Source organism: Brienomyrus brachyistius, chromosome 19, assembly GCF_023856365.1.
Source record: "Brienomyrus brachyistius isolate T26 chromosome 19, BBRACH_0.4, whole genome shotgun sequence".
Lineage (NCBI taxonomy): Eukaryota > Metazoa > Chordata > Actinopteri > Osteoglossiformes > Mormyridae > Brienomyrus > Brienomyrus brachyistius.
Window position 1 is genome coordinate 18,166,091 of NC_064551.1, and position 12,688 is coordinate 18,178,778.

Below are 12,688 nucleotides of genomic sequence, written 5' to 3' on the forward strand. Positions count from 1 at the left end.
ATTGCTAATATGCAGCGGTGTGAAAATTACTCCAACCAGGGAATCATGGTTACTCCTAGAATAAGCTACTTGGCCACCCCTGTTGCCACCCCATATATAAAAAGTAATGAATACGAAATATGCATTATTTTAAGGTTGGCGCCTCATCCTGGGTTGTTCCCTGCCCTGCGTGCATAGCTTCCAGGACAGGGTCCGGACCACCACGACCTTGCATAGGACATGCAGATACAGATAATGGATGGATCACGGTACAGTACATGCCGGTACAAATAATGGATGGATTACGGTCTAAGAACGGTAGAACAGACGCGGTGCGACGTGGCCGCCATAAATATAACTGCCACCTAATTACTACCCCAATCAAAATGTTCTGTAGGCGGCACTACTTTCTTTCTCACCACTACCCTGCAGCCCATATGGTGAAATAGGTTTACAGAAAATACAGCGTTTATTTAATAATAACTGGAGCGCATTTTACTCAACAGTCCACAACGGGATGTGTGAGCGTGTTCGGGTGATTCTCATTACGAGGAACAACATCGCCACCTGGAGAAATAAGAATGAAATAACACAGTATTTCGCCTTAATTAAAAACAACAAATCTAAACACCTTTAATTTTAGTATAATAAGCACAAACAAGCCTACAACTGACATAAAAAAAAACATATTCACTATCCATACTGTTAAACAGTAATGCTTTTATTCCCTGTGCTATTGATCATTGTTAATTATAATTTGACTGATTTTTAATATTACCTACATTCACTACATTAAATTATTTTCCAAAATATGTTTAACCATCCTTATATGAGTTGCAAATAACCATACAAAACAATATTTCTAATGACAACAATATAACGTTGATATTCGTGTTTATTTTGAAGTCCAAAGCCTAAGTAGACTTTATGCACTAATGTCGTTTTGCACGCCCACGGCGGCAGACCCTGTGGGGGGCAGCTGTCATTAGTACAGTAAGGTGACGTAACCCCTCGGGTCACATGACCCGCTGCTTACAGTAAAAGCCCAACATGGCAGCGGCGGCGGCGGTTCTCCCACTGTAACCGCGGCGACGTCTTCACGAACGCGGTGAGGTAGCCGAGCTGCAGACATGAGGGAGAAGCGGAGGAGGAAGAAAGGCAGGACGTGGGCTGAGGCTGCCAGGACGGTGAGCGGATCCTCGAGTGCGCGGTTCCCACTGGCTGGCTGGCCGACCGGCCGCCCGGGCCTCTCCGTGCCCAGCGTCCGCGTCCCGCTTTCCTGCGGTGATTCGGCGGTACTCCGTCCGGGGCGCTTCGGGGTCTAATTCGGCAGAAATGCGGCAGGACCGCGAGTCTGGGCGCTCCGGGGTCGTTCCAAGCGGGCCGTGAATGTGCTGTGTTGTTAAAGTGCGCTGTCAGGGCGAAATACGGGCAGCCGCTGTGAGAAAAGTGCAGGAAAACACTGAGTAGAGATAGTCCGGGAGCCGGGGAGCGAGCGGCGGGAGGCCGGGGAGCGAGCGCGGGAGGCCGGGGATCTTCAAGCTGTTGCATGTTACAGTGCGATAGTCAGAGACCGTCGGTGCGGGTTCAGTTTCATATCTGAACTACTATACTACGAACGTGACACTAAACTGTTATTATCAGTGCTGCTCTTTAAGCAGGTACATGTAACAATATTGTACCTTTACTGATTATTACAGTACCGGTGCCAGCCGATGTGGCGCCCTAGGCGAGCACTGCCGTCGGCAAAGTGAAATCGGCTGGCAAGTCAGCGCCCCCTCTGAAGTTGGCGCCCTAGGCGGCCGCCTATGTCGCCAATAAAATTATTTTATCAACGTAAAACTTGATAAAGGTGGTGTTATAGGTGCGGTAATTTCGGTTGTTACTATCAGCGCGCTACTTTAAAGGGTTACATTATCAGCGCGCTACTTTAAAGGGTTACATTATCAGCGCGCTACTTTAAAGGGTTACATTATCAGCGCGGTACATTAAACTCTTATATTCTCGACGGGGTCTAAGTAAACAGCCCAGTACTTTAAAGTTAACACGGCTATTTAACCGGTGAACATATAACGGAGCGTGTAACGGTCCGATCATTTAACCGGTCACATTAATCATCAGAGTTTAAATTAATTTCCGGAGTTTATATAGTGGCCACATTCAGTGCGCATGGATAAACGTGATAATAATAATAATAATAATAATAATAAATAGATATTATTATTATTATTATTGCGTTTATCTACACTTGGATGATCCAAGGGAGTTGGAGGTAGTCTAAAGGTGCTTGAGTCGGTGGCGTGACCGAGTGCGCTAAGGTTTGCCGGAGCACCAGCATTCCAGTCTGCGTAGGACTGTTTTGCTGAAATCACACCTCAGTCAGAATACTTCTTATTTGTTCCTGTTTTTTATTAGAATAAATTTTTTGTCGCTCCTAGATCACAATTATAAAATTATAAATAAGAATGTCGGAAATATATTTTTACCATTGCATTTTAGCTTGCATAAATACTTTTTGCATAAATTACCATTGGTTGCCATAAAATGAATAGCAATATAAAATGACATAATTGCAGTATTAACTTGTAAATAGCTGTATATTATGATTTAAGATAAATACATTAAGGACGTGGAATGTCATATGAATATATACAGCTATTTGCTTATAATAATCTATAGTTTCTTTTGAGGTGTGATCGCATATGATCACTTGCTGTTTAATATCTTCCCCCATCTCCCTAATACCACGTTCTTCACTGGAGCGCTAACGTGCCTCGCGCTGGCCGTCTGGCGTGAGTGCATTCCGTGCGTTTCCGTAGCTGACCCCTAGGAGGCCTTACTGTTTCCTGGCTTCTCTGAGAGTCCGCTCTGTCTCGCAGGGCTTATTCTGCGTAGTTCTGGCTGCGTTTCACTTTACGCCTCATTTGTCACTGAAATGTGTAAACCTAAAACGATTCTTTTACTGCAGACTTCTTGTTATTAATATAGTTATTAATGATTATGCCCCCCTCCATCCCCCACTGCCTTGTACCTTTATATCCCACAAAAGCATCCGGTTACTGGAGTGCTCTCCAGGCTGCCAGCGAGGCCTCAGATGGCAGTTCAGAGCTCTCTGAAGCCACGTGCCAACCGCAGAGGTCACATAGCCTGTCACTCGCCAGCCCTGCCACGCTGCTTTTGGGCTGTTGCCACAACAACCCTTTGAATAAACACAGAGGTCCTGTACGAACTGGGCCTGAACGGTGTGGCAGCCCAGACCGAGTCCGCAGGCAGCTCAGTGGGTTCTTCTTCCTTACATGACCATCCATAACTTCCTCCTGATTGCCAGGTACTGGGTCCAGGGCTTTCTATGAGCGAAGCCTCCTGTAACTCAACAAGTAGCAAACGCAGAAGTCATGTTTTCATATCCAGGGAAAACACATGCACTAGTGGCCAAAACTGTGGAAACGCTGAGCATTTTTGGCATTACCACACGAATATTGGTGGTGATTTTTCATGAAGAAAGTTACAAATATCACATATTAGATGATTGCATAAGTAACTGGAATAAAGTTCTACAATCTCTACAAATTGGAAGTGTTTCCACAATTTTTGGCCACTAGTGTATGTTGTAACCCTTCCTTCTGGTATAAGTTGCTTTGGATAAAAGCCTGTGATAAACGCTTATCTCATTGTTGTGCCTCATTGTTGGAGCGATGTACTAAAACAAGTGCAAACAGGCTGGGTCAAACTCAGCAGCCTTCACACTCATCACAAACAACTCAATATCTGCTAAATAATTATTTTAAAAGGATGATACTTTATAAGCACTAATCCTTCAAACTTCAGAGGCCTGTTGTTAAACAGAATGATTGCCACGGATCAGTTAAGGGGCTTTTATCGTCCGACCGTGTTCGTTACAGCTTCACAGAATCAAGCGTCGTTTTGTGTGGCTGGTCATAGTCATACGTGATACACGTGTGTACAGAACACCTGGAACATGCTAACAGAATCTTGTGAAGCAGCCCGTGCCAAATAAACACACTCACCTGGACCTTACAGCGAACCAGGCAGCTCTGAGCTGAAGTTTACCGTGAGTGAAAATACCTCGGAGGGTTTTCCTGTCAGAAAGCCACCATCGTTTTTGTTTTATTGATGGATGGATACTTGTCGATTCTTGTCTTTTTGTGGTTTCGTGTGTATGATTGGCTTGGGATGATCCTCCGAGGGATTGATATCATTCCGTAGAAAAAGGTGTCGTGTGTGTGCACAGCCCAGACAAGCCGTGTGTTCCCAACGCCCTTGTTCGTCACTTATCTTCCGTTTGACCGTGGGCGCGGCTCCACAGATGTGTCCAAGATTCGCACGGTGACAGAGTGGTGGAGGGCAGCTCAGAGACTTAACTTATTCTGACTGAAAACTGGCAGCTCCACCTGTCTTGGGCCATTATGATGCATGGTAAATATTAGCAATATGACTGTGTCACCGGACGGGCTTCAGTATTTAGCCATGTGATCTGTCAACAATAAAAGTATCTCCAGATATCTGTCGTATTCAGAGGAGCCGCGCCGTGCACTGGATCAGCCCATAGTTTACAGATAACACCGTGTGTCTGGCGGTTCTTAGAAACGCAAACAGGCCGTGACCTAGCTGCTCGGCCCTGTGAGCTTCATGGTCCCATACCTTTCTCTGACAATTTCTTTCTCTCTCTGCATAAGCAAATAGCTATACCACAAAACTGTTGTCAAAACAGGAGCTCCCTCTCCTGTCCCAGAAACAGGGCTCACCTTCTAGCCCAGGAGTAGGGAACCTGATCCATGCAGAGCCGGTGCGGGTTTTTGGGATGACCTCTTAATCACCAATGACAGTGGGTCCCCAGGACTGGAGTTGAGAACCACCACTTTATTATTGGTTGATTGTGAGGCCATCCCAAAAACCCGCACCGGATCTCCATGGATCAGGTTCCTTATCGATGGTCATGGATTAAAATCCCATAGAGTACACCTTTCAAAAAAGTTGTAAATCTTCCATGTGCTTTCAGTTGCAGTGGATAGAAACATTTCTGTACACTCGTACTCCATTGAAAGCGGTGTTTAGTTTGTTAACTCCAAAGTAAGTCCAAGTTTTTGGACTATGGGGGGGGCGGGGGGGAAACCAGAGTACCCAGAGGAAACCCCACGATGCAAACTCCACGCACATGGAACCCAGGCGGAGACTTGAACCCGGGTCCCAGAAGTATGAGGCGGCAGTGTTAACCACTCATAAATAAGAAGTTAAAAGGTACCCATACGTGGTCTTAATTTGAATAAATTCTTGCTATAGTTGTAGAGTAATATTCCAAAGGGAGCCCTCAATAGGAAATATGGTATAGACGCTAGGTGAAACATCACAGAAAGGTGTGCGACGTATACATCTGTGTACTGCATTTGGTATACAATGTGTCGCCACTGTAAGTCACTGTAAAAAACGTTTTGCTTTCCTTTCAGGGAAATTTTGGGCATAACAAAAGGGTCTTTTGTTTCTTCTGTATGGTGTACACCGTAACACCCGCTCTGTGCTTCGCCTGTGTCTGTTTGTGGAATGAGCGTCGTCTGTTTATTAAACTGAACCCAGCGCCTCTTATCTGAGATCCTGAGTCCTGGGAGCATTTCTCTAAGGTCCAGCCGTGCTGTGCTCCCTCATGGAGACGGCGCCTGACTTTAATTAAAACACCTGCTCGCCTTCTCGGCAGAGCAGAGCGGAGTAGAACAGCAGCGAGCTGTTTAGCTGCAGCGGGAAGCTGGCAGTTTGATCCAGCAGCATGCTCACCGCCCGTCTTTAAAATGGACCGGGTTCGGCCTTAATGCGCAAAGCTGCTTTTCCCCATAACTCGGGCGAAGCCCATTACCCGGCTAATGAGGATATGGCAAAGCTGGGCGGCGTGTCTGGAGAGTGGTGCTCGGCGCAGGCCCTAATCGCCAGGGCACCCTGCGCAGAGGAAGTGACTCACTCCTCCTCCCAGCCTGAGTGCTCCCTCTCCTGTCCCAGGGCCATGGCTCAAACCGAGGCTCGCAGCTGGGGAGTTGGAGCGGCGGAGCTGTGGCCAGCTGCGTCATCTCCTGTAGACAAAGGCACGGTCCTTTGGGGGGGAGAGGGGAGACTCCTGGCTCCTTGGCGTCACAAATACACTGATATTTAGCAACCTGCCAGCTGCGACTCATTAATATCCCACTGAATCGTCCTTAGCCATGTGGTCTCCACCTCTGATAAACTTCTGTTTCCTTACAGGGAACCGAGGTAAAGCGTGGGACAGTGGGCTAGGTGTTTAGCTTACTCAGGCTCCGGTTAAGTACGTAGGAGCTATCGCTGAGTTCAGGGTGATGTCAGGGTTAAACAGGGAAAACAGAATTTGCCTTGGCATTTTACCCATGTAAATAAACTGTGCCAATTCAGCCATTTTTTTTTCTCCCTTTGCTACTTTAATACCAATCATCACCAGTAGGGGGCAGAAAGGGGAAAAAGTACAGTAATTATTTAAGAAGTTATAATTTGGTTCCTGCTGTGTAACTGGGTACCGACAGCTGTTTTTTTCAAATTATTACGTTGTACTGTTTAGTCATAACAACTGTCTCATTCAGTGTCTGCTCTGTTCAGAGATGGCCCTCTCTCTGTACCCTTTATACGCTCTGATTACTGTGAGAGGAAATGAGATGCTTAGTAAGACTTGAGATACAGCTGCAGTTTTGTCCTCCTGTGTCCTGGAGGGTTCAGTAAGCTGAGCCTAATGATCAGAGTATCTCAGTATTGCTCTGTGTCGTAAGTGTCCAAGGGGTATAAGGTATCTTGCCTTTCACGTCTGTAATGGGACTAGGTCAGAATGATGGTATGCTGGAAATACTGGTTAGTATCGCAGCATTAGGGTCAAGACATACAATATTATCTAGTACTGCAGAATTACAGTCAGAATTATGGTATTATGGTGCTACAGGTCATAATTGTAGTGACATGGTGCTACAGATTAGAATTACAGTCTTTAACTGTTACAGGTTAGACATACGGTAATAAGGTGCTACAGGTCAGTATTACAGGTCATAATTATTGTGTTATAGTATTATAAGTGAGAATTATGGCATACAGATCAGAATTACAATTTTATGGTGGTATAGGTTAGAGTTATGTTATTGTGGTACTACAGGTCAGTATTGTGGTATTATGGCGCTGGACGTCAGATTTATGTTGTTGCAGATATGCTGTATGTATGTGCACACCATTCCAAAGTCTTGTCTTAACCAACAAGAGTGTCTGCCAGTCAGGAAGTTAACGTTAGCACCGAGCATCCTTCTAATGAAAGATTAACGCTTGGTTTATGTCATGGTAGTCTGGGGAATATAACACCAACTATGTTACTCGTATAAAAGCACTCTTCACGCCATCCACCTGTGGCCCCATCAGGCATGCTCCCAGCGCGGTCTGTCCCAGTCAGGTTTCCGGGGAAACCCGAGGCTGTTTGGTTCTGCGTTGCTGCACTGACTGCTCACGGTGTTGGTTTCTGCCAGGCTCACTGAGCAGGACCCCGTGTAACGCTGCTCTGCACTGCTGGTGTTTCTCACACATACGGGGGGGGGGGGGGGCAAGTGTGGCTCAGCGGGTTAGGAGCTGTGCCTCTGATGGGGAGGTTGCTGCTTTGGATAAAAGCGTCGACTAACTAAATAAAATGTAGGTATAGATTTTAAAAAATGTGGAATCCACACAATGTGGAATGGTCTGTTAATGTCCTCATAAGTCGGGATCCTACACGTGTTCCTTTGTGTGTCTGTGTGTGTGTCTGGATTATGTTTATAGTACATTGTGGGGACCAAATGTTCCCCGCAATGTGATGAAAACCTGTTGTTTTGATGCTGTGGGGACCATTTTTCAGGTCCCCTCAAAAATCTGTGAATGCAATCAAAAAACTAAAAGTCTCGTGTTTAGTCTTGTTACTTATGGTTAAGGTCGTCATGCTGGGAATGGAGTTTTCCACATAGAAATGAATGGAGAGTCCCCACAAAAATATAATTACAAACCTATGTGCGTGCTGTGTGTGGTTATGTATATATTACATTGTGGAAACGAAATGTCCATAAAATATGATGAAAACCGTTTTTTTTTTCTTTTTTTTACATTGTGGGGACCATTTTATAAAATTTGTGGCTGCAATGCCAATTGTCTTGCATTTTGTTTGGTTAGTTATAGGTAAGGTTAGGGCTGGGTAGGGGCCTCCCATGCTCAGACCTGGCCTGGGCCCTATCAGTGCCATTTGGTGGTTGGGGTATTCAGGCTCCTTGTGCTTCCATAATGAAGTCAAACGTTACCGTCGCACTGCAGCATCACACCTTCCAGGCTGTGAATCTGATTTCTGTCCCAGCTCTACATTTGTGGAGTTTGCATGTTCTCCAATGTTCTTATTGGTGTACTCCAGGTGCTCTGGTCTCTTCTGTTCTTCCAGAGATATGGTTTTGCTTTCTCTCTGCTCTGTCAACTCATATAAAATCAAGTCACTCTGCTTGGCTACAAGACTGTGGCAGCATAAGTAAAGGGACATAAAGACACAATGAACATCAACATTAGACAAGATTATAGACAACATTTAGAATGTGCAGGTGAGGCAGTAAAAGGTGGAAGTAGTACAGGGTGATAACTGAATAAATAACGTCAGTATTTACGTTCCAGCTGTGCAAGGAGGGTGCAGGGGGTTGTACATAAGTAGGGATGCAATGTTGGGCAGGGGATGAACTGTCCTGGGCGCTGTCCTCATTTAGGATCTGTATTGCCTGGGGAAGAAGCTCTTCCTCAGCTGTTCAGTGCTGGTCTTCATTCAGTGGTTGTGCTTTCCTGATCTCAGCAGAGAGATGAGGCGATTGTTGGGCTGGCTGGGGCGCTTGATGATTTTCCTGGCCCTGGATCTGCATCGTGTGATGGACAGGGTGTTGCTTGTCTCACGGAAGATTGACAGACATAAAAAAATCCCTGTATGTCAGATTTAATTGCCTAACGGATATTACATATTTTAGATGGCATAATTTTGCCTGCTGTGTTACATCTTCTTGACAGCTGCACAGTTAAAAACAAAGCTCTAGATTTTTCACTTAGAAACATTTTGAACTTCCAAGTTCTTTGGGCTTCTGGAGGGTTCTGACATGGTAGGACCTTCATGAAAACAGCTGAACTTAAATGAATATTCAGTGGACCAATATCTACATCTGTTGTTGGATGTCCAGGACGTACAGCATGCAAGCTGGGGATTCATCACGGGACACACACACACACACACACAAACAAACTCACGTCTCTGGTGTTGCCTCCTAAAGCAGCCTGATCATCTGATCTCCTAATTTGTTAGGACATCCCCAGCAATGACGTTCATTTTTGGTAAGGAGATCCTCACTATTCAGTCTCATCACTGGTTGGGACGTCTGCTGCTGTACGTGGACAATCCCAGAGGGAAATGGCCCACAACTTCTGCATATCACCTAAAATAACCATGACCTGCTACCTGAGACTGGTGGTGCTGGTTAGTAGGATGGAAGAGCTCGCCCCCACTCAGCTGGAGACCAGCAGTTCACAGGGTTACACATTCTTCTCCCTATTTGTCTTTCCCTGTCTCTTCGTCTACTCTGCACAGCTATTACTTCGTGGTGCGTCATGAAGATGTATGAGTGATGTAAATCGTACAGGCTCGAGTGAAATCTCGCAGTAGCTTGGCACATTGTGCATACCTGTATTCGTGTGCATGTTTTGATGTGTCTTCCTTCTGAGTGTGTTCTTTGATCTCCAGAGGTGGAGCAAAGCACCGAATGTCTCTGTCATCCTGTCTGGGTCAGGCTCCTCCAGTACTCAAGCCTTTCTACTGTCACTTGGGAAATCTTCCGGGGTGTGAGTCTTCCTGAGTTCCAGTACCCTCACCTTCTGACCACCAGCTTGGCATCCTAGCTCATTCATATGAGTTCAATATCAAGTTCTCTGTGTGTCTATAAAAGATTAATTTGTACAGACATTTTCTGTAATTTTACTATAACATAAGGGGTTATAGAGGTGCACCGAATTTGACCGATACTGATCGTATAACGCAGGCAGTGAAACGTCAGCGTAGTAGCACCGAACTTAGGAGACTGTAGTGAGGTTCTAAGTGGCGAATGAGCTGATGGAATCCCACACAAATGGCTGATGGTCCAATGCAGTCATCACCACTATTTTAGTAGCTACGTTTTTAGCTCTGTTGCTGCTAAGTTTAATTCTGACTAAAGTCTAAATATCGACGAAAATTTTTAATGAACATTGGGCGATACCGATATATTGTGCTTCTCTGACACATTCCCATGATGCAGCTATAGCAGTGAATACCTTCTCCCCGCAGGATACCGTAACATGGCATCTGCTCCGGGGAGGTGGACACCTGTCCCCTCCTTTACATGCCCTCCTCCCTCACACTCACGCTTCGGTCTCCGCTCATGCAGAAAGGGAACCCTGGTCTGGTCAGCCCTACCTGTGATCACATGGGTCTAACACAAGAAAGTCAAAGACCCTCTCGATCGGTTTCGAGCTCCATCTACATTCTTTGTATGAAATCACTGTCACACAGCGGCCTGCTGAGTCATGGTTTTTAATTAGTGAAATTTCATTGGTCCTATGGGGCACAGTGAGACCTACTGTTACCTATCAGTCTTTTTACTTGGTTGTTAAATGATGACACGTTCATCCTAGTGGTGGATTACACCATCTTGGTGAGCAAAGGGACTAGGTGAAGTTATTTATTACAAAGAGAGCAGAGTATTATTGCAGAGTTTGAAGGTCGTGTTACTGTCTAGCGTGGGGAGGGTGGAGGTAGCAGACCAATAACTAGCACATCGTCCTTCTCCGCCTGCATTGTTGGGACTGTAGGTATCTTGCAGCCTTTTCATGAATAATGTAGGCCTCCCTGCCACAGTTAGCAGGTGTTTCCTGCTTGCGAGTGGTGGTTTTTGTGTGGTGAGTCATTCGCCTTGGTCCCTATATGTACCATGGCACCTTGTATCATGTGTCCGAAGAACGAGAACAGTCTGATTGGGTCATGAAAACGGAATCTCAGTCCTGAAGGCCTACCTAAGCACTACAGAATCGTGTAGGTTACTGTTCTCTGGTCATATGTTGAAGTTTGGATGTAATTCAGGAACTTAAGCTGTTAAATGGGGCTGACAGACGCTGCAATGACTTCAGAAATGGTTCCATTAACAATTAGCCTTTGTACCTGTCTAGCAGGTTGGCAGTACTGAGCAAAGATTTACCTGAAAGTTTCCATGGAAACAAATATCTTCAGAGCCGTTAAAATCGTCATGCAAAGAAAACCCCATTCTGTCAGGAATGAAGCTGAGGTTTTCCCTGTCTTATCTTTCTTCAAATCATTTATGAAGTTGTACTTTTAATGTTTGATACAGGATTAGTCTGACTTGCTGCATTTCCTCCTCCTGCTTCTGATAAGCGTACGTAGCAGCGTGGCTGTCCTGGTGACTCTCGGAGGAGACCTGTCGCTATGGTCACTGGCTGGGTTTTACACCTGCACCAATGCAGGCCTGTGGTTTTGTGTTTTGCCCAGTACTCCATACCGCCTGCAGGTTTGTGAAAACCCAGTTCTGTTCTGGTTGTCATGGTTTGGATTCGTGTGCCTGGGCGATGAGTCCTGCCCCCCATCAGACGCAGCAGTGTCCTGCTGAAAGCTTGCCTGGCGAAGCCCATCCTACTCGAGACCTCCCAAGCACCGTACTGTCCTCGGGCGGACAGGCTGGGGGCAGCATATGGTGCGAGAGCCCCGGGCCGCTTGGAACGGACAGACGAGCAGCCGGCCTGGTTTGAGAGGGCCGGCTCTGAGCCACAGCTTGGCAACAAGCTCTCGCAAGGTCCCACAGACTCTGCATCATACCTGAAGTTCTTTGCATCTGGTGTCATTGGCATAGAATATCCACGGTAGTCATTCGCGGTAACGGCATGCTGCCCCGTAATTACGTACTAAACCATCGGATTTATTGCGTTTCGTTGCTGTGGATGGAAAGTTCTCCTAAATTGGTATGAGCGTAGGATCTCTGCTCGCTGTACCTGCAACGCATCTGGTGACGGCAGTAGAAGAAGTGGCTGCTGTGATGTTTTATGGGCGCTGCTCCTCGCAGCTGGACTGGTAGCGCGGTACATCGATACCACGAAAACATTCCCCCAGATCCCAGGTTTTTAGTGAAGCACAGCCCGGCCTCGGCCTCCAGACTCGGAGCGAACGTCACCTAGCGCACGCTTTTCGAACGCTTCCCACTGCTCCCCTAACCCTTCCTCACTTTTTGTCACCTGCCCATTCATGGACATGGAGAGCATCGCAGAGCTGAGCAGGGAGGGATGTCTGCATGTGTCCCTTTTATCTCCTGTAACTGGAAATACAGGAAGTGAGTCACAGCTTGGTAACACTTAAAGCAGTCATATAATAGCATTATACAATGCATTATGATGCATTCATAAAGTATTATAAACATGGGTATAACTATTTATAAAAAGGCATAACATTTTATAACCATGTTCAATATGCATTATGAATGCTCTCATCTATAATACATTATAAATACCTTCATAATGCATTATACTGACCATTATAATTCATTACAAAGGTCTGTACAGAGCATTATAGATGAGAGCATCATAAAGCATTCATAATGCATAATAAACATATAATGCATTATGTGTTATGAATATGTGCATG

General features: G+C 45.8%; 1 protein-coding gene across 1 annotated transcript in view; it reads left to right on the forward strand.

Annotated features, from left to right (window-relative positions):
- Nucleotides 1-1,004: 1,004 nt before the first annotated feature.
- Nucleotides 1,005-12,688, forward strand: part of asxl2 (ASXL transcriptional regulator 2) — a 50,476-nt gene continuing 38,792 nt past the window's right edge. The window contains exon 1 of the mRNA XM_048985070.1: nt 1,005-1,166. Within this exon, the coding sequence (XP_048841027.1) occupies nt 1,110-1,166 (57 nt within the window). The 5' untranslated portion in view covers nt 1,005-1,109. The remainder of the gene's footprint in view (nt 1,167-12,688) is intronic.